Source organism: Panicum virgatum, chromosome 2N, assembly GCF_016808335.1.
Source record: "Panicum virgatum strain AP13 chromosome 2N, P.virgatum_v5, whole genome shotgun sequence".
NCBI lineage: Eukaryota > Viridiplantae > Streptophyta > Magnoliopsida > Poales > Poaceae > Panicum > Panicum virgatum.
The window spans coordinates 14,845,834-14,866,957 of NC_053146.1; the positions used below are offsets into that span (position 1 = coordinate 14,845,834).

Here is a 21,124-nt window from a genome sequence, read left to right on the forward strand (position 1 = left end):
CTCCGCGGGCCCGCCGCGCGCCGGCCGCCGCAGCTCCGCCACGCTGCTCCGCGTCCGTCCCATGCGCGGCGGAGGTAGAAGGGGAGGGGCGGCGCCTCCGCCATGGCCCCGCGCGGGCATCGCCTCGGCCATGGCCCCGCGCAGGCCTGGCACTGGCGAGGGCGGGCGCGAGGCGGTGCGGCAGAGGGCTGTGGGCCCCGACACGGCGCGCCCGCGGGATGTGGATGTAGCAAATCAACGGACCGCGTCTGGCATCCCTCCCGCGAGACAGGACATGTGTCGTCCCACGAGGAGCGGAGTGCTCCCAGAGCTCCCCCTCCACGCTATATAGAGTATAGAGTATAAGGATGAGAAGTTACAAACTGTATCACTGATATATTGGGCCTTGCATCTTACACAGTGATCTCAATATCTGATATTCTGATGAGTACCAATATGGCATCACAACCTAAGCCTCATTGTGTGTCACCAATAATCCCCACATGAGCACAATCCATCCTTGAAATGATGAAACCGCTTTATATCTCGAACAACAATCTCTCGTCCAGTAAGCTTTGTAATAATCTTTATTGCTGTATGGCAATCAGTGCAGACCCGGAGATTCTTTATGACATGGATTACTGATCCTTGTACAGAGTTCATTAGCGCAAAAGCAACAGCAAGCTTTTCACTATGGATGCGCAACATGGATTCTTTTTCTTCTTCATCCAAATCATGAAGAACAGAACCTGTGTTTGGTGCATAGCCTGCTTCTTGCATTCTCTCAAGCAGTTTATCCAAATAAGCATATATTTCCTTGTGCTGTGGGTGTCTCTTGTCTCCGACGTAAAACAAATGGGTTTTACCTTTCAACTCAACGGAGCTATACGCTGGAGGCTTTTCTAACCCTCTTGTTTTAACCAGAACTCTAATTCTTTCCGCATCTTTCCACATTCCCGCTTCTGCATATATATTGGACAAGAGAACATAGCACCCAGAGTGAGTTGCATCCAACTCAAACAATCTATTCGCAGCAATTTCTGCCAGCTCAACATTTTTATGGATCCGGCATGCATTTAGTAGAGCTCCCCACATAGCAGCATCAGGTTTGACCTTCATTTCTTTAATAAGTCCATAAGCCTCATCAAGACATCTAGCACGACCAAGAAGATCCACCATGCATCCATAATGCTCTATGCCAGGTTCAATTCCAAATTCTTTTCTCATGGCATTGTACCAATGACGGCCCTCATTCAAAAGGCCAGCATGACTGCAAGCAGCTAAAACCGAGATAAAGGTTATGTAGTTAGGCTTTAACCCCGACCCCCTCATCTCATTGAAAACCTCAAGGGCCTCTTGCCCATGACCATGCATGCCATAGCCAGCAATCATGGCAGACCATGAAAGGATATTCTTTTCCTTGATTCTGTGGAAGGCCTTCCTTGCCATTTCAACTCTCCCACACTTGCTGTACATATCAACCACAGAAGTTCCAACATAGACATTCTCCTCCAAACCCAATCTTACCACCTTTCAAAAATATAATTAAGAGGAAGCTATTTTAATTTCATAAATCTGAACAGAAAGAATTGCTTAGCACAAACTTCTGATCAAAAGGTGAACAGTAGATTCGATCAGTATCCTTGCTACACCACCAGAACTTCAGAAGGGAGTTAATTAAGCTTAAACTAATTTGACGAATAAACTAATGTAAATGACCTAGTATTTCAATGATTTCTAGATCCGTAAAAAAAAGATAACTATGGGTAACATAGTGACAAAAGTTTACTCAAAATTCTCAAAAACAGATGTTTATAATTTCATCCAAATTCAATCAGATGGAAGTAAGAAAATTGCTTAGTTGTGAATACTGTTTTATCAAAAACTCAAAAAATAGTTGATGGATAAATTTTGACAGATATACTGAAGATCTCCAAAAGCAAAGCGACAGTTGAGAAAAGTTACTGTATACTCTGGTACTTGAAAAGAAAAGGTGATATTGTACTTTGTTACCATGCTTCTGCATTTACATTTTCAGTATTTTTTTAACACATGCCTATCTATTGATATATTGAAATTTAGAATTATTTCACGTAAAATTTCCCTATAACAAGGCCAGGACCACCTGTACTATAGAACAATACTCCCTCCGTCCCAAAATAAGTGTTGTTTTAGAAAATTTCAGACATGTTACTCATCCTAAGAAATGACTTTATTACCCCTAATTGCTGTTAGCAATTGTGATTGAAAACCGTATTATTTATTTGGTTTTCTGGATCCTCAATGAATGCATATGCATTGAAAATAGAAAATTTGTCATATATATAGGTATGGTGTTATAAAGCCATCACACCCAAAAAGATGGCTCGTGAGGTCAGGCTTTCCTCAAGGATAGAATTGGCAGACAGGCCCTTGACAGCTAATGTAGGAAATTCTAACAGTTGCAGTTAACTCCCCTTGTTCAGCAAAATAATGAAATAATGTAGATGATGCTTTAATGGTGGCATAGTGTTTGATCCCATCAACTAATTAAAATGGTCAAACAACATCAAGACATAGATAAGGAGCATAGCAAGTAAGTCACCTGATTATGAATGCGTTTTCCGGTCTGTATTGCCCCAGCATGCGTGCAAGCCAGCAGCACAGCTGACAAAGCCACGGCATTGCATCTAATGCCACCACCAACATTCAGCATCTTATTATACAACCCGAGCGCCTCTGCTGACAGTCCATTCTGTGCATACAGCGCAATCATCGTGCTCCAGGACACCGCATCCCTCTCCATCATATCAAAGAGCTTCCTCGCAGCTCCCAGGTCACGGCTGCCTCCTTTCGCATAGGCGTCGAGCATCGTGTTAGCCACGCTAGCATTCCCATCCAAGCCTACCTTCGCAACCAGAGCGTGAATGCCACCAGTAACGCCACGGTCGGGGACGCGCGCAGACGCAGAGAGCGCCACCAGCGCGGCCGCCTCATCGACCACCCCGGCGGAATCAGAGGCGACCATAGAGCGGAATATGGCGAGGGCGGGGTAGACGAGGTTGTTGCGCGCGCAGCCGGAAGCCATGGCGGTGACGATGATGGGGTTGGGGGCGGGGATTTCGTCGAACGCCCTGCGGGCGTCGAGCGGGCGGGCGCAGTGGTGGTACATGTGGAGGAGGGCGGAGGCGGAGTAGGCGTCGGAGGGGAAGAGGCCCGAGCGGAGCGCGAGGAGGTGGAGCTGGCGGCCGGCGGCGAGGGAGGCGGCGGCAGCGGCGGCGCGGAGGGCCGGGGGCAGGGCCGGGCGGAGCGCGGCGGGGTTGGCGCGGAGGGCGGCGGCGAAGGCGGCCAGCGCGGCGGCGGGGTCGCCGGCGGAGAGGAGGTCCGCGACGGCGGCGGACCATGACGAGGGGCGGGAAGGGTCCACGGCGCGGAGGAAGAGCGCGCGGAGGGACGGGGTGGGGGCGTCTCGTCGGAGTTGGGCGTCGGCGGTGGGAGCTGTGGGGCTACGCGCCGCGGCTAGTGGTGGACCTGGTGCCGGGTCTGCGTGCGGAGGCATGACGCCTGCTGCCGCCATTGCTGAGCAGCCGACGCCCTGCGGTGGTGCCGTGGTGGTTTACTCTGGTTTCTCGGAGTCGGAAGGGAAGGCAAGGGAAGGCCTCACTGAGACTCGAGAACATCAAAGCAAATATTACCTATAAGCCCTCCGAAAATTGGGAAAATTAGAATTTTGGCCTTATGAAAAGCGAGCTTCGCTAGGATGCCATCGAAATTGTGGGCTTCGCTGGAATGCTCTTATGAATGTTGTCATTCCCGCTATAATGTCATTTTCAGCTTATTTGAGCATTTCACAAAATCTGCAGCTCACTTTTTTATTTGAATGGACGCTTTTACTCCTGCCTCATCTCTCTTGTCCTCTCGTCCCTCTGTTCAAGGGAGCGCCGCCCGCCGCTGAGCCCCCGCTGCTGTAGCGCCGCCGCCCGCCGGAGTCAGCGATCCCCGCCCTGTCCGACAGCGCCGCTATCGCTCCAGGGCCGGCCGCCCTTGCTCCCCCACCACGGAGCTTGGCCGCCGGCGCCATGGCCACACACAGGAAGGGGCGGATCTCAGAGCTCGGAGCCCTGGGGCGAGGGAGGGAGGAGGAGGGGCGGCGGCGCGCGGGTTGGAGAGAGAGAGACGCGGTGCCGGATCTGTCGAGGCCGCTCGGCGAGGGAGGAGGGAGGAGGAGGGGCGGCGCGCGCTAGCGGGAGTGCCGGCGCAGGCCAGCTCCGTTGCGGCCGGTGCGGGCTGAAGCGAGGCCGCCGCGCGCGGGCCTCCGTTGCCGCGCCATGGCTGCCACGCGCGGAGGAGCCGAGCCGAGCCGAGGCAGAGGAGAGAGGGCGGGAGGCCGGGGTGCCGGCGCCGGCGAGAAGCAGCCGCGCTCCGCCCGCTCCTCCCTCCCGCGGCTGCGCGCGCGAGGAGGGAATCGGCCGGCGCTAGAACTCCGCCGCGCGCCGGCCACCTCGCCGGATCTGGCCGCCACCTCCTCGGCCCGGCGTTCGGGTCCGCGTGGGAGACGGAAGGGAGAGGGAGGGGCAAAAGCGTCCATTCAAATAAAAAAAGTGAGTTGTAGATTTTGTGAAATGCTCAAATGAGCTGAAATGGCATTATAGCGGGAATGACAATTTTCATAAGGGCATTCCAGCGAAGCCCACAATTTCGATGGCATTCCAGCAAAAGCCCGTTTTTTATAGGGGCGAAATTCCAATTTTCTCCCGAAAATTAGATGTTGATGAAATTAACGAAGGGCATAGGTCATCTAGCCCGTTTAAACATGCTTTAAATTTGGCTATTTCCGTTTAGTTCGTTCATTTGATCATTTTTGTCTAACTGCACGTTTTGGTTTATGTTGCTATACACATTCTACTCTCAGTCACAAACAAAAGAAATACAAGTGGTTCAGTGTCGATGAACACATCATACGTAAAAAAAGATAAAACAAAACTTATGAGCTAGGTAGGTTTCATCGTAAGAAACAATCAAGTACACTGTGTGCAACAGTCTTAATGAGTGATGATGATTCTACACAACTAGTAATGTAAAAGTCGGCTCCAAAAAAAAAAGAGAAAACCCGTACCGTTACATTTCTTATAACTTTTAGTTACCTAGCTTGCCAAAGGAGGTGCTGAAACTACAAACTTTTTATTTGATAGGGACAATAAAGTACAAATTTAGATTATTATTAGGAAGATAAAGACTAAGAGAAAATGTATCAGTGGTAACTCTCACAATATAATTATAATTGCGAGGTAAAACCTTTGTTGTATTCTTTCTAATTCTTTATGTTTGCCCAGTATGTATATCTAGATGATATTGTATTGAATTAGTAATTAATTAAATTATGTTAGATTTACACCTTTGAATAGATAAACAATCCATTTGTCCCATAAGGAGAACGATCTAATTGCATAAAAATACATAGTGTTTGTGTCTCCTAAGTATCGAGCCAAGCAAACATTGTGAGAAAGACTTTGTAATTCCTTATGAAACTATCATTTAATAATATATATGAAATTTCTTACCACTACTTACTCCCTTTTCCGAAGGAAACTCTACACCAAAACATCATGCAACTGAGAATTTTTAAATTCATATAAATGAATTTTTCATTTGGACTAGGTCCCTAATCTCCTTTTAAATGTCCTTTGTCCCGAAGAAAATGCCCTTAACATTGTTTTCGAATGCAGAAAACGTCCAATTGGCTGATGTTGCCTCCCACAATGAGTTGACTCATCAACTGACAGGTGGGCCCGATCGTGCACGGGTCCACGTTGACCGATCGTCCATCTGGGGCCCATGCCTCCAACAGTGAAATCCAGTAGTAGCCGCCAAAGCTGATCTGCCCCGTCCGCAGGAGCCACCTCGCACCCTTCCCCGCCGTCCGTTCTGCCAGCTTCACCTCGGCGCCTTCCACCTCCTCTTCCTGCTCCGCCGCTCCACCCTCATGGCGGCGGCGGCGGCGGCGGCTCTCCGTACCCCCGCGCGGCTGGGACTCGACGGTGCTGCCGCCGGGGAGCAGTGGCCGCGGAAGCGGCAGTGGCAGCGGCAGCGCGGGGCCCCGGCGCCTGTCGCCGTGCCGTGCCGGACGAAGGCGGCGGCGGCGGCGGCGGCGGCGGTCCGGTGCCAGCGAGCCGCCGGCGCCGCCGTTGTCGAGAAGAAGGATGCGTCGGTGGCCGCTGCGCAGGAGGGAAGCGGCGACGCGGGCGCGGGGCCGGAGCTCACCGTCGTGATGAAGTTCGGCGGGTCGTCGGTGGCCTCGGCCGAGCGGATGCGGGAGGTGGCCGACCTCGTCCTCAGCTTCCCCGAGGAGCGGCCGGTCGTTGTGCTGTCCGCGATGGGGAAGACCACCAACAAACTCCTCATGGTATAGTGCCGCCCCGCCGGCGCCCTGCTCCATTTATTTACCTTCGATACGCGAGCTGTTCATTTTGGTGAAATGGAGGTGGGTTGCTGGGAGTGAGAAGTGGTTTCTTGATTTTGGTTGCAGGCTGGGGAAAAAGCAGTGAGCTGCGGCGCGGCGAACATCTCCGAGCTCGACGAGCTCTCCTTTATAAAGGAATTGCACCTTGGGTGTGGTTCCGTGAACCGCAGTGCTTTACTTTTGGTTTTGTTATTCAGTGGATTGCTTTGGAATGCTTTTGCCTGATTCTACTGTTTTATTTTGTCTAGGACGGTTGATCAGCTTGGGCTAGATAAGTCAATCGTTGTTGGTAAGATGTTGCTGGTTTTACCAAATGCTTTTCGTGGCCTTCTTTGTGACCCCATCATCTTCGGGGTTATGAAACATGTGAAATTAACAGTTTCACCCAAATCATATTTCCTCAAAAAAATGCCTCCATGTAGGGTATGAAGGTGGAAGGCTGGTGCACGCTATGGCTATGCAGATCCAGCTATAATGTTAACCTTAGATTTACTGTGTTAAACAGAATATAACAAACCAGTTTCTGACAACAGAAGCAATATGAGTGTTCACACAGATGAACTTACTGACAATGTACTTTTCAAGCTTATGCCTATTTTGAAGCTTTCTCTTTGGATCAATCATGTTTACTCAGAACCTAGTTCTTTTTTAATCCGCCTCATGAATATTTCACTTTCTAGCCTTTGTCTGTAGTGCTGCAGTTTTTCTTGATGAATCATAACACTTCCAATATGAAATATTGTAGGTTTGTTGGATGAACTTGAACAACTTCTTAAGGGAATTGCTATGATGAAAGAGCTGACTCTTAGGACACGAGATTATCTAGTTTCCTTTGGTGAATGCATGTCTACAAGAATATTTGCAGCGCTTTTAAACAAAATTGGGGTAAAAGCTCGGCAGGTACATTCTTGAGTTATGAATTTTGGATGATCTTTCTCTTGTTTCAGATATGCGCCTATTACTTATCTTAACACCATGCAGTCCAGTAGCAAATTCATTAAGGCACGTCATGCACTACAAAATTTATAGTTCCAAATTTGTTTTGTTGGCAAGTCATTATATTTTCTGTGAGTAGAAAATATTGGTTGCATTATATTCTTGTACAGGTACTGCTAATAAGTGTTTATAATTGTATTTTCTTCTATTCGAGTTATGTCAATGAACAATAAATTCTTCGTGTAAAGCATCGACCAAGTGGATGTCTAGTTAAAGTTATCTGATTCTCGCTACTTTGCAGTATGATGCATTTGAAATTGGCTTTATAACTACCGATGATTTCACAAATGCGGATATTCTGGAAGCAACTTATCCGGCTGTTGCAAAGAGGCTACATGGAGACTGGATTAACGATCCTACTATTCCTATCGTCACTGGCTTTCTTGGAAAGGTTGGCCATCTTACGTATTTCATTTGAGGGGTATCAATGCTCTGCTTGTCCTCATAATGCCTTTTTTTCCTCTCTCTCTCTGAGCGTGTTTGTTCATATAATGTTAACGGCTTCATCCACTTAAAATAACAGGGATGGAGATCTGGTGCAATAACCACCCTAGGCAGGGGTGGTAGCGACCTGACAGCTACAACCATTGGCAAAGCCTTGGGGTTAAGAGAAATCCAGGTTTGTAACTTGTAGGACATTATATTCATATCTTTCTCAAACATGCAGGAAGCCGTGTTCTTTGTATTATGGAGAAGGACAGAATTTTTGTCACAAAACTTCATTTGTAAAAGCAACAGAGAGACTACATCTTTGCTAATTTTAAATTTTTGTGCAGTTGACTAGCTCTTGTCTTATTTCTATTAGGTTTGGAAAGATGTTGATGGTGTTTTAACATGTGATCCTAATATTCACCCGAAGGCAAAACCTGTGCCATACTTAACATTTGATGAGGCAGCTGAACTTGCCTATTTTGGTGCGCAGGTTTGTGTTGTTATCCATTAACAAAAATGTTGACAAATGAAGATGTCATTATTTGTGATCTTGTTTTTTAGCCTATAAGAGTCAATGGTTCTCTATGATCTTTCTTTACGACTAGTTTCCATCAACCATTACTTTAGGTTTTGCATCCACAATCAATGCGACCAGCTAGAGAAGGTGATATACCTGTTAGGGTTAAGAATTCTTATAACCGTCGAGCCCCTGGTACCCTCATCACTAAAGAAAGAGATATGAGTGAGGTTTGTTGCTTTCCTTGGCTAAATACTGATCCTGGACTTAGCTAATTGATCTTGGTCTCTGACTCAAATGCTGACACGTTTTGTTGTAGAGTATTTTGACTAGCATTGTATTGAAATCAAATATTACAATGCTTGATATAGTGAGCACGCGCATGCTTGGCCAATATGGTTTTCTAGCTAAGGTACAACCATCCAGAGGCTGCTTTTCTTAAGTTTATTCTTGGCGTTTCAGTCTTTTGTTTGTAACTTTTTATCAATTTTCAGGTCTTTTCAATATTTGAAGATTTGGGCATCTCTGTTGATTGTGTGGCTACCAGTGAAGTCAGCATATCTTTGACCCTGGATCCATCAAAACTATGGAGTTGTGAATTGGTTCAGCAGAAAAATGTTTGGAACTCAATTCATTCTTTTCTAATTCTCCGTCAATAATTTTATATTTCTTCAAGCTTTATGTTTGCATAGTCTACCTAAACACATAACACTTAATGCTTCAACTTTTCCTTGTCAATGCCCCCTTTTTTCGACTGGCTGTACTTTGTTCTCACCTGATGTTATGTAGGGCTGAACCTATAGTGGCACCCTAGGAACCCAGGCATACCACTGAAGGATAAATCATTTAAACTTAGGATATTTGGTTTGCTTTGGTATTAGATTATTATTTGGTCAGGCCTTAAGCCATATCCTTAAAGATGATATTCCTTTTATCATGATAAGGAGACATTTGTAGGTAGATTAAACAGAAACTTGATTTATACTATACTCACTTTGTGACATGTACCAGGAACTTGATGATGTCATTGAAGAGCTGGAAAAGATAGCAGTTGTTCATCTCCTCCAGAACAGGTCAATAATATCTTTAATTGGAAATGTGCAGAGGTCCTCTTTGATTCTTGAAAAGGTAAGTGCTTTTAACCTTAGCTTCATGGTTGTTAATACTCCTGATGCTGCAGTTGCAACCTTCAATGTTCAAAGTTGAGCTATGAACTATGGTTATTGGCTACAATTCTAGGTAGTGTGCACAAACACATATTATAGTAAATGTAACTAATGAATGACCACGCTGTGCTAAAACTCAAACTGTCTCATATGTTTGTGATTCATACTCACTGCTGCATGGCAGGCATTTAATGTTTTACGAAGAAACGGTGTCAATGTCCAGATGATCTCGCAAGGGGCATCCAAGGTACTCCCTGTTTTCTTCTCATGTTTGATGAGACCACCCCCATACTTGTTGTTAGACACCAACCTGATGTAGAGTACATCATCCTTTACACAGGTGAACATTTCATTGGTAGTCCATGACAGTGAGGCAAAACAGTGTGTCCAAGCCCTCCATTCTGCTTTCTTTGAGAATGGCTTCTTGTCCGAAGTTGATAAAATGGATGTTCTGCGCGATGACTTCACATCGCATTCCAAAGGAACAGTTCGCAGCCATTAGCTCAGATTTTAATATAGCCCCCCGTTTTGCTACTGGGGTGTCATTTGTATTTTTCGAAATAACTATGATCAAATAATTTTGGGTCGGCATCCAATGTCTCGTGACACCAGGAGGGGGTTTTGGTTTATGGCTATTTCCAACTTGAAATATACAACGGTGCCAGTAGTCCAATGTCTGCTGAACTGTAAAGGGGGTGAGCACATTATTCGATCCGTGTTGCTTGTTCTGACTCAAATCTATTTGGGGCGTGCTGGGCCGGAATATTCACAATGTTCTCGCAAAAATCATATGGTCCCATGTAAAATCCCCGTGAAAATCGAGTTAAAATCTTGCTGCTCAGGTGGAGCCTGATTGTCTAGAAGTTTTCTCCATTTGCAAGGACGTTTTGTTGCTGCTGATTGCACAATGGCACTGAAAGGTCGTGTTGATTTCCTTTTAATTTTCCATTTTCAGAGTGAGTTTCTGATTGAATTCAACATGTCTCCTGGAGAGGCAGGGAGACGGGAAATGTGGCCCAATGTGATTTAGCCGCATTTTTTTTATATGGATTTGAATGTTACACCCTGCAATGGACAGTGGACAGCACTTCAAGTGTCTTTTCGATACACGTACCACTGAAAGGTTGGTGTGCAGTAAAAAAAAAAGGCAAAAATCACGCCGTCCGTGGGGATCGAACCCACGACCACGTGGTTAAAAGCCACGCGCTCTACCACTGAGCTAGGACGGCTGGCACATTGAATTTCCGAGTGAAACATATTTGTTACGCCTGTTCTGCATACATACGTGCCCCTTCGTAAAATTTACAAGTTAGAAGAGCTTTTCCCCATCTCACGCCTAACTCAAATGAGAACTGAGAATGGTCTTTAAGCACGCATGGCTCTGTCTTTTTTTCAACAAGTGGTGAGGTAAGAACATCAGACTCGTGGTTGTGCGCTCAGTCGCTTGCTGTAAGCCTGTACCCCAGGGCCAAGAAGTACTGCTCACTCTTCCTCTTCTGGAATCCGGAAACAAGTCCTCGCACCTAAATGTCAGTCCACGCCGATGACTATTTGTGCAAGTGATCCTGACTACGGTTTTTTTTTGTTCCTCCAGCAATGGATTTTGGTTCAGGTGCATGTGGGAGTCCAAGGTGAAACGGCAAACTCGCTCGAACGAGAAACTGATAAATGGGTGCGTCGGCATGGAAATTGTTCTAAGCAAGCCCAATGCTGGTGATTGCTTAGTTTCAGCGTCCTCAAAGTTTTTTTGCTTTGTTTTGCGAGGAAGCTTCTTGGAAGCTCCAGTACCAAATGGTCAAGAATTCAACCAAGACTTAAATGATGAGACGGATTTTTAAGATTCTCCGTCACATCGAATTTTGTAACACATGCATGAAGCATTAAATGTAGTTTAAAAAAATAATCAATTACACAGTTTAGCTGTAAATGATGGGACGAGACTTTTGAGCCTAATTAGTCCATGATTGGACACTAATTGCCAAATAAAAACGAAAGTGCTACAGTAGGCGAACTCCAAAATTTTTGCGAACTAAACACCCCCCAAATTCTTTGTCATCTTCACATATAGAAGAATAGTTGCAACAATCATGGAACTTCGTCCGCCCAATCAGAAATTCAGAATAGACAGTTTTCTTTTGAAAAAGCACCAATTTCTAGAAATGATTTATCGTAGAACAGACACATAGAGAAGTCAGTCATGCACTCCCTTTTGAGTATCAGCAGCGTACATAGATATGTGCACCAACTGACAAAATTACTATTCTATGTACAAAACTAGCTCGGATGCATGATGCAACATTTAATTAACAAATTATTGGCATTCAGACAGGTTTTTAGAAATGAGCTAAGTTCGGTAAGGATAAATCGTTTCATGTTTCAGAATGTGTGTAAACTAGTGCAATCTATTAAAAATATTTGATCATTGTAAAACTGTCTAATTTTTATTTTGTATTTATCTGACAACGCTTCTCTGGAAGTACTTGCAGAGCAAGTACAAAATGGTCAAGAATCACCTGTAATCATGCTTCAGTGCTCAGCAGGGGTTCTCACCAAGAGTTCTTGATTGGTCCATGCATCCCGTATAGACAAAGAGGCAACTTGGCAAATGGCAAGAGCAAGTGATGCCGTTGGCAGACGACTCGGTATCGCTTGAATTGTTTTTAGCTGCCGTGCACTTTAGTTAAACCATGCCACAAAGTCAACACTTTGCTGCTATGGCAGTTTTAACTTGCACTGCATCTCAGGTCCTCGACAGTATAGTTTCCTATTTCTATTAGGGTGCGTTTAGTTGGTGAAAAAGTTTGGGTTTTTGGTACTATAGCACATTTCGTTATTAGTTAATAAATATTGTCCAATTATAAACTAATTAGACTTAAAAGATTCAGCTCGTGCTAATCAGTTAGACTGTATAATTAGTTATTTTTTCAACTGTATTTAATGCTCCATACATGTGTCCGGAGATTCGATGCGACGGGTATTGTGCAAAAAATTTTGGGAACTAAACAGGGTTGTAGAATAAAGCTGCAGTGTACATCCATCCAAAGTGTTGACTTGAACACTCCAGTTTTTTTACCGACAGAATTATTTGCAGTGTACATCCATCCAAAGCTGCAGTGTACATATTATATTAGGACTTGAACATATATTTGCCGTTGCAGAGCATATGGATCAATAGTCCAACATCTCGATGAAGCATCATATAAAACAATAAAACTTACGGCTCTTGTTCAGCTGTTTAATCTAAAGCACTGCCAAACAAATGGTCATTTAATTTAGAAGGGTTGATCAGATGATACATTCCTAATTGGAAATTCTTTCTAAATTTCTTGTTAATACTCACGAGACACGGTAAAAAAAAATAACACTGCCATAAGTTTGACGGATTCTTTCATCTGCATGGGCTCGCGCATCTTGTACACCAGCACCACACTATAGTTGGGTGTAGGTAATACATCATACTTAAAGCAATTCCTCTAGGAAAAGGAAAATTTCTCATAAAATCAGAAACATACATCTATTAGTTTATTAGTGGATTCTAACTATCATTCATAACCATAGCGCGCGATAGGATCTATCTTATTTTAAAAAAAATATTCACTTCTGTCATTATAAAAATAATCTAAAGTATCCCTTAATTCTGCATCCAAATTACCCATCTCTACTATACTATTACAAAAATAATCTGAAGTTACCCCTAATCTGCATCTGAAGCCATTCCTTTCCTTGTACTATTTGCAACTCCACATTTCCCTTGCAAATCCTCCCTGTTTATCATTTCTGCTTTTGCAGAATCGAACTATGTGGGGGAGGATTTGCTCGTGTGAGGCAGCTTCTGCTCACCAATCCATTTCGGAATCCTATTGTTTCGGCACAACTTCTGGTTTCCTCTGAAGATGACTTGGAGCAGAGAGGCTACGCAAAATTTTGTCCAAGTAGTCCCGGTATGGATCACAATTCACAAATGCCAAATGGATCTCCAAAACTTCTCTAATTTACATCTAGACTAAAAGCTGAGGTGGATTTACTTTTCACCGGGTCAACAGTCAACACCAACTAACTTGATGTTAGTAAAACAATAAAGTATTCAGAAGACACCTGTTTTCCACACGAATGTTCAAGCCATGGCGAGATGCTGAAGGTTGTACATGTTAAACCCTGCGTTGCCCCCATCGTACAGTAGACTGTCCGTCCTTCAGTCTTCAGTCTTCACTTCTTCAGAGTTCTCCCTCGCGCGCGCATGGCCATGAGCCACCTGCTCGTCCTCGTCCTTGCTCTTCTCTCAGCGTCGGCTCTCCCATCCTCCGCCGCCAGCGGGAGCACGCTGACGCGGTCCAGGGCCCTCACCGGGGATCAGACGCTGGCCTCGCCCGGCGACGCCTTCCGGCTGGGCCTCTTCCCCGCCAGCGACCGCTCCAGGTGGTTTCTTGGCATCTGGTTCACCGTCTCGCCGGACACCGTCCTCTGGGTCGCCAACCGTGACCGCGCGCTGACCAGCCCGTCCGGCGTGGTCGAGGTCAGCGACCAAGGCGCCCTCGTCCTCCGCGACGGCGCGAGCAGTAACGACACCGTCTGGTCGTCGTCCACGAACTCCACCGCCGCGGCGGTCGCCGCCGGCGCGGTCGCGGAGCTCCGCGACACGGGCAACCTGGTGCTCACGGACGCGGCCGGCGCCGTGCTGTGGCAGAGCTTCGAGCACCCGACCAACACGTTCCTCCCGGAGATGCGGGTCGGGCGGAGCCTCCGGACCGGCGCCGAGTGGTCCCTCTCGTCGTGGCGCGGCGCCGACGACCCGTCCCCCGGCGACTTCCGCTACGTCATGGACGCGCGCGGCGCGCCGGAGCTGCACGTCTGGAGCCGCGGCCGCAAGACGTACCGGACGGGGCCCTGGAACGGCGTGCGGTTCAGCGGCATCCCCGAGATGACCACCTTCGCGGACATGTTCGAGTTCCGGTTCACGGCCACCGCCGACGAGGTCTCCTACATGTTCCGCAACCGCGACGGCTCGCCGATGTCGCGGGTGCTCCTCAACGAGTCCGGCGTGATGCAGCGCATGGTCTGGGACGGGGCCTCCGGGTCCTGGAGCAACTTCTGGTCGGGCCCGCGGGACCAGTGCGACAGCTACGGCAGGTGCGGCGCGTTCGGCGTCTGCAACGTCGCCGACGCCATGGTCTGCGGCTGCATCGCCGGGTTCGCGCCGAGGTCGGCGGCGGAGTGGTACATGCGGAACACGTCCGGCGGGTGCGCCCGGAGGACGCCGCTCCAGTGCGGCGGCGGCGGCGGCGACGGGTTCTACGTCCTGCGCGGCGTGAAGCTGCCCGACACGCACAGCTCCGCCGTGGACGCCGGCGCCACGCTCCAGGAGTGCGCCCGGCGGTGCCTGGCGGACTGCAACTGCACGGCGTACTCGGCGGCGGACATCCGCGGCGGCGGCGGCGGCGGCGGCAGCGGGTGCATCCAGTGGTTCGGCGACCTGGTGGACACGCGGTTCGTCGACGACGGGCAGGATCTCTACGTCAGGCTTGCAAAGTCCGAACTAGGTATGGCTGAATCCTTTGCACTGTTTCAGGATTCGCTAATGACATAGCTGTTTGAAATTCTGATCCTGCAAATATTTTTCTTTTGAGCAATTTCATCTCTGCTTCGTTTTGATGTCATCATGAACCGATGCGTGTTCGACGTGCGAAGAATTGGTTTCCTGATACACAATCACACACTAGAAATCAGTTCTTTGGTAGTTCAAACTAACTAAATCAATTGACTTCTAGCAGAATAGAAGTACAAGTTCTGAATCTGAATTTGGAACTAAGAATTCTTTAAAATTTTAGCTTTTTTTCGAAAAGAGAAATTTTATTGATTTCAAGCATAATACATCAAGCTGATACATCGTCTTGAAATTTTCTCAACCTCTATCTAAACGACACACAACCTAAAAAGAGTTTGAAATAGATCCTTCCATACTAATGACTGTCAATTCTAAAACTATATCGCCACCCATGTGCCCGGGCAAAAAAAACCTGAAACTATGTTAATCTGTAAGCTTTCCCCAAGGGTGTCGTTATATTTTAGCTTTGTTGGAGGATGACCGGAGCCGGTTGCTTATAGCAACTCTGCCCTATTTTTCCCCGGCAGGTGCTATAGTTTGTTGTCGGTATTGCTACAGTGTAAGCATTTTGTTTTCTTGTCTGACCATGTAACGTCTGCATACTTAACCTACCTCCAGAAATTCTTGAAAGCTGAAGTCATGGGTAGACTAAGGATATTAAATTGAGCCATTTGATGGTTATTTTGGATTAAGCATAAAGTATAAACCACTTCAAATTTATCATATAAATTCCAAAATATAAATGGGGTCTAATAATTGAAGCTTTGCCAAACAGCCCATATGGCAACTGAAAAAAATATACATAGACTCCAAAAGTACTTGCTTTTCTCCTCCTTAATATGAACGCACAACCCTCCAATGCATTCTCCAAGAAAAAAAAGTTAGCTCGGAACAGGGTTGTGATTTACTAAACTTACCATACTAACCCATGGCAATTTAAAAAATGGGAAATTTGTCAGAGGATGACTTGGACTTCGAAAATCTCGGCTTTACATATGTTGCTAGACGCTATACTTTTTTGTATATTTTATGGAGGATATACATGCAATTAAGTGCCTTTCCGCAAATTAAGATCCAAATTTATCAAAAGACCTTGCATTTTGTCATCCATGTAATACCCACATTTTAGATGTATCCTGTGGCAAACTTTGAAGGCATTCATCAGTCTCCTCCTACGGCAAAAACAACAAAGTCGCAGATTCTTGTTCCAAACTTCACCAAAACAAAATTAAATGTTGCAAGAGGTGCTGTTGTTTATGAAATCCCTTGTCGGACTTAGCTTCTCCTCATTTCTATCCTAAGCCAGCAGAACTCTACTAGTATCTAGCAGTTGGTAGTTGATCTACTCACTTACATTATTGCATAATCACGAGTCTGATTCTGGTCGAATGAAAGAGATGGTCATACGGTCAAACATGTATACGTAGGGACAAATTTACCCTTCACATTTTCACAAGTCAAATGGCAGTGAATACGACGTGCATCCTGCACTGCATCCACTCAGTTTCCGCCCATGACATTATTCGATCTCCTCAGGGGAAAAAAATCGAAACCCTGCTAGATCTTTCAGCCGAATTCATGCCCTGAATGATGTTTCCATGCACTGCCATGTGCCAACAAGTCCTTTTCAGTCGCCTACCAGGACGAGAACAAGTCAAGTCATGCCGACAGCGATGCTCCATGCTCGGTCCACTCTCTGATCTCATGCCATCACCACAGAATTATAGTTTCAATAACAAAGCATGAATAGTCTCAGTCCCATCACCCTCAGTCGTCAGTAGTAAGTAGGCTAGTAGCTTGTGCCTAGCTAAAAGAATTTTCTTTTGATTCAACTGCCGATCACTGTCTCACTGATGCTGGACCTGCATACCGTCTCTTCAGAGGCTCCCAAGAACACCCGGACGAAGCTCGCGGCTGTCATCACCCTGGTGATCGCCGGGTTCGTGTTGCTTCTTCTGTCCCTTGCCTTTCTGATCTGGAGAAAGGCGCGGCGCAGCAACAAAGGTCAGTTTTTCGTTTTGCAGGGGTTCATAATTAAGCATCTACCTGACAAAGAACCATTTATATTCCTTTCAAGAGGACAATCTGTTTATTGTGAGTTCCTTAATTCCTTCTCCGTATTTTCAGCTAGTACCATGCTTGATGAAGCAGCTGAGCTTATGAGCGGCGAATGCCCCACGTACCCTCTGGGGATCATTAGAACAGCCACCAACGGGTTCTGCAGAGAAAACATTATCGGCCGAGGCGGATTCGGCGAAGTTTACAAGGTGGTAACTATTGTCAAATAATTCCCAATAATTGAACTATCCCTATATATATAAGCCAAATTACTGACCGAACTGATCAGAAAATACTGAACCGAGTTACTGAATGTCTGAATTACTGAATCACATTTAGTAAAATAGTGTTCAGTAATCGCTCACAGTGGTTATTACTGAACATTTATTCAGCAATTAGTTGGGTGTAGCTACATCTAGCGCGTGGGTAGCACATGGGTATTGTGTTGTGAAGAGTTTTAGTTTGTGTCGATGCGTTGGTGTGACGAATGCATGTCTGGTTGGGTTGTTCAGGGGCAGTTGCCGGACGGGCAACAGGTTGCTGTGAAGAAGCTGTCGGCGGAGAACACGGCGCAGGGCCTGAACGAGTTCATGAACGAGGTGGTCCTGATCGCCAAGCTGCAGCACCGGAACCTGGTCCGCCTCCTCGGCTGCTGCGTCCACTGCTCCGAGAGGATGCTCGTCTACGAGTACATGAGCAACAAGAGCTTGGACGCCTTCATCTTTGGTACTACTAGTTAATTAATTATTAGCATTATACGTGTAGCTAGCTGCAGATCAGATTTCACCGCTGTTACTATTAAATAAACCTGTGTTTGATCCGATCCGGTAATGGGTTTGCATTGGGTTGTTGGAGCAGACGAGAGGCGGCGCGCGTCGCTGGGCTGGAAGACGAGGCTGGGCATCATCCTGGGCGTCGCCAGGGGCGTCCTCTACCTCCACCGGGACTCGAGGCTCAACATCATCCACCGGGACCTCAAGGCGGCGAACGTGCTCCTCGACGCCGACATGGCCGCCAAGATCTCCGACTTCGGCATCGCCAGGCTCTTCACCGCCAGCGCCGACCGCCAGGAGACCATCACCAGGACGATCAAAGGCACATAGTAAGAAGTGAACGAACGACTGATTAAAAAACCTGCTGCGTTCGTTGTAAGAATCTGCTGACACCATTTTCCATGTCCGGCGGCGGCGCAGCGGGTACATGGCGCCGGAGTACGCCATGGACGGCACGGTGTCGTTCATGCAGGACGTGTACAGCTTCGGCGTGCTCCTGCTGGAGATCGTCGCCGGCAGGAAGAACAACCAGGGGAGCTTCAATCTCATCGCTCATGTAAGGCATCCGTTTGAGGAAATAAACGGCATGGTTGGAAAATTTCTCTGACGAACTTCTTCGATTCCCTGCAGGCATGGGAGATCTGGGAAGGAGGCCGGAGCCAGGACCTGGTCGACCCGGCGATCCGCGGCGGCTGCACGGCGGGCGAGCTGGGGCAGGCGGCGACGTGCGTCCAGGCCGCGCTGCTCTGCGTGCAGGAGTGCCCGATCCAGCGGCCACCGATGGCGGACGTCATCCCCATGCTGCTGCAGCAGAAGGCGCCGGCGCGGCCGCAGCGGCCCGTGGTGTGCACGCCGACGAGGACCCACCCGGCCGCCGCCGCCGCCCTCGCCGCGCAGGCAGAGCTCACCGGCGGCAACGAGCTGACCATCACGAGCCTCGAAGGCCGATAGCGGGGCACAGTATAGCATGGATCGATGCACGCAAGGGGGAGGGGTGGACTGCTTTTGATGATCATGCATTCCTCTTCGATGAAACTAGAGAATGAAGATGTTTGTTCTGAATTATCACTACCGGTCTACCGCTAATGTGTTCCCCTTTCTGAGCTGGTTCCATTTGGATATCAATCTGAAACTTGTTTAATTGAATACCTTTAGATTTTGAATTGAGTTTCTTAAGAAAGAAACCAATAAAGCAGCTAACAAAGATTTCTACACTCATAACTCTAGTGGCAGTAACTCCACGTTTGCTTAGAAGATAGCTATGCTATGCTACCTCACAACTGCTGATTTGTCGATCAGTGAATTGCCAACAAGTTCGCGAGTGCTGTGCCCATGACTAAAATTATATTATTTTTTGGGAAAATCATATTTACACTCTTGAATTATCACAAAATCTGATTTTCAACCTTAAACTACAAAATCGGATAAGATAGGCCATTCAACTATCGAAACCAGGCAAATTTGGTCCTTGGGGTGGTTTTGAATGTGATTTTTATTTTAAGAAAAAAAATTCTAATGAGATCTATAAAATCAAAAGTATTTCATTTTAAAACAGAAAAATATGAAATTGGTTTCAAAGTTTTTTAAAAAATGTAATTTATCTATTATATTACTCTATTTGAATCTTATTTATTAAACAATAATAGACATAACTACAAGCAACCAAATACTATGAATATAAAAAAATAGATTTCGAATAAATGACAAGTACAACGCCACTAGATAAATTATATTTTTAGAAAAATTTTGATACTTATTTTGTATTTTTTTAAATGATTTAATTATGAATTTAAATATTAATTTTCATAAAATGAAAAACCACCTTCAAAACCACCCAAATGGTCAAATTTGTGCGGTTTTGATAGTTGGATGGTCTATTTTATCCAGTTTTGTAGTTTAAGATTGGAAATTAGATTTTTACGATAGTTCAAGAATGTAAACTGAATTTTTTCCTATTTTTTTAAAACCAGAGAATGAACATGTTTGTTCTGAACTATCACTACCGGTCTACTGCTATATTGTGTCCCCTGGCGGCCTATTTGGCATTTGGTTCCAAATAGACCCGAAGCTACGCTACACATACGCCCACGCGGTCGTACCGAATCACTCAAGAGTATAGACATATATCACCCCTTTTAGACTAACTCCAACAAGAGAAGGCAAAATACGACATGCATATCGCGCTTTGTATTGTACACAGTAGATGCGTTGGTCACGCATTTTTCTTCGTCTCCAACAGTTAAAGCAAATCGGCCTCGCCTCCTCCGCCCATCCCACCCGAGCCCGCCGACGGCGCCCCCTCCCCAAACTCCGGCCGCCGCTCCGCCCCGCCACGGCCGCGCATCCGACGCGGGGTTGGCGAGGAGGCGCGCCGCAGCGGCGGTCCCCTCCATCGAGCTCGCCGGGGAGCCCCTCCCCTGGAGCTCGCGGTCGCCGGCCTTGGAGCGGTGGCGTGGCGTGCGGCGGCCCTTCGCCCCTCCCTCGCGGCAGCCATGGTGAAGGCCCGCGTGGCGCGACTTCCTTCTCGTTGGGAGCGGGCCTCCTCACCTCCGCGGCTCGCTTGCCCCGCGGCGCGCCCCTCCTCCCCACCTCGAGCTCGGGCCTCCTCCCCTCCTCCTGCCGGTGGCCGCGGAGGACGAGGGGCGTCGGCGGAGGGAGGAGCTTGGAGGAGGAGATCCTACGCGCCGCCGGCCCGGGGAGGGGAGCCGAGCCGCGGGGAGGGGCGGGCGCCAGCACGTGGGCCAACACGAGAAGGGGAACTGGAGCTCTGGCGGCCGCCGCCACATCGCCCACGGTCCCGCCGCGGCAGGAGGAGGAAGGCCGCGCGGAGGTGCGGCGAGGGGGTGGCTGGCGGCGGAGGGAGGAGGAGGGCCCGGGGCGAGGCCGGCGCCGGTGGAGAAGGGGCCGCCATCCGCGTGCTCGCCCGTCGCCGCGGAGGGAAGAGGATCGTGACTAGCGGCGGGGGGAGAAGGAGGCCGCGGAGGCGGCGGCGCACGGCCTGCGACAGGAGCTGGACGCGGAGGCCCTCCGCCATTGGGAGGCCGCCGTCGAGCGGCATGAGCAGCAGGAGGAGGAGCAGGAAGGCAAGGAGGGCGTCCGCACGTCGTCGTCGCCCCGACCCGCTCTTCTCCTTCGCCACCCGCTCCGGCGTCCCCGCCAGGT

General features: G+C 47.7%; 3 protein-coding genes and 1 non-coding gene across 5 annotated transcripts; 2 read left to right on the forward strand and 2 right to left on the reverse strand.

The window, feature by feature from the left end:
• Positions 1-351: 351 nt before the first annotated feature.
• Positions 352-3,628, reverse strand: LOC120658087 (pentatricopeptide repeat-containing protein At3g26782, mitochondrial-like). Its single transcript, XM_039936296.1, has 2 exons — positions 2,564-3,628; positions 352-1,509 (listed from the first exon to the last, which is right to left on the reverse strand). The coding sequence occupies exons 1-2, from the start codon at positions 3,533-3,535 to the stop codon at positions 466-468; spliced, it is 2,016 nt and encodes a 671-aa protein (XP_039792230.1). The 5' UTR covers positions 3,536-3,628; the 3' UTR covers positions 352-465.
• Positions 3,629-5,863: 2,235 nt separating this feature from the next.
• On the forward strand, positions 5,864-10,315 carry LOC120658089 (aspartokinase 2, chloroplastic-like). 2 transcript variants are annotated; one of them, XR_005668510.1, is made up of 13 exons: positions 5,864-6,361; positions 6,485-6,567; positions 6,667-6,707; positions 7,164-7,318; positions 7,656-7,805; positions 7,938-8,033; positions 8,220-8,336; positions 8,474-8,593; positions 8,683-8,775; positions 8,858-8,980; positions 9,375-9,602; positions 9,714-9,776; positions 9,870-10,301. XR_005668510.1 is itself a non-coding variant. In XM_039936298.1 (13 exons), exons 1-13 carry the CDS (start codon positions 5,942-5,944, stop codon positions 10,029-10,031), a joined length of 1,740 nt encoding a protein of 579 aa, XP_039792232.1. In that variant the 5' UTR covers positions 5,866-5,941; the 3' UTR covers positions 10,032-10,315. The 2 variants fall into 2 exon arrangements, 1 of the variants encoding a protein (XP_039792232.1); XM_039936298.1 differs by having other exon boundaries at positions 5,866-6,361; positions 9,375-9,491; positions 9,870-10,315.
• A 371-nt stretch (positions 10,316-10,686) lies between these two features.
• On the reverse strand, positions 10,687-10,758 carry TRNAK-UUU. Its single transcript has one exon. It is a non-coding gene; the product is annotated as a tRNA-Lys (tRNA).
• Positions 10,759-13,681: 2,923 nt separating this feature from the next.
• LOC120658092 (receptor-like serine/threonine-protein kinase SD1-8) lies at positions 13,682-19,180 on the forward strand. Its single transcript, XM_039936299.1, has 7 exons — positions 13,682-15,066; positions 17,013-17,135; positions 17,259-17,398; positions 17,702-17,915; positions 18,048-18,291; positions 18,383-18,518; positions 18,593-19,180. The coding sequence occupies exons 1-7, from the start codon at positions 13,767-13,769 to the stop codon at positions 18,911-18,913; spliced, it is 2,478 nt and encodes an 825-aa protein (XP_039792233.1). The 5' UTR covers positions 13,682-13,766; the 3' UTR covers positions 18,914-19,180.
• The last annotated feature ends 1,944 nt before the right edge of the window (positions 19,181-21,124 follow it).

Excerpts from the sequence above, each read along its gene's own strand:
- LOC120658087 (XM_039936296.1), bottom strand. The coding sequence starts at position 3,535 with ATGGCGGCAGCAGGCGTCATGCCTCCGCACGCAGACCCGGCACCAGGT. Across the intron at positions 1,510-2,563 it reads GAAAACGCATTCATAATCAG|GTGGTAAGATTGGGTTTGGA; the intron begins GTGACTTACTTG and ends TATTTTTGAAAG.
- LOC120658089 (XM_039936298.1), top strand. The coding sequence starts at position 5,942 with ATGGCGGCGGCGGCGGCGGCGGCTCTCCGTACCCCCGCGCGGCTGGGA. Across the intron at positions 7,319-7,655 it reads TTGGGGTAAAAGCTCGGCAG|TATGATGCATTTGAAATTGG; the intron begins GTACATTCTTGA and ends GCTACTTTGCAG. Across the intron at positions 8,034-8,219 it reads TGGGGTTAAGAGAAATCCAG|GTTTGGAAAGATGTTGATGG; the intron begins GTTTGTAACTTG and ends TATTTCTATTAG.
- LOC120658092 (XM_039936299.1), top strand. The coding sequence starts at position 13,767 with ATGGCCATGAGCCACCTGCTCGTCCTCGTCCTTGCTCTTCTCTCAGCG. Across the intron at positions 17,399-17,701 it reads GATTCGGCGAAGTTTACAAG|GGGCAGTTGCCGGACGGGCA; the intron begins GTGGTAACTATT and ends TGGGTTGTTCAG. Across the intron at positions 18,519-18,592 it reads GCTTCAATCTCATCGCTCAT|GCATGGGAGATCTGGGAAGG; the intron begins GTAAGGCATCCG and ends GATTCCCTGCAG.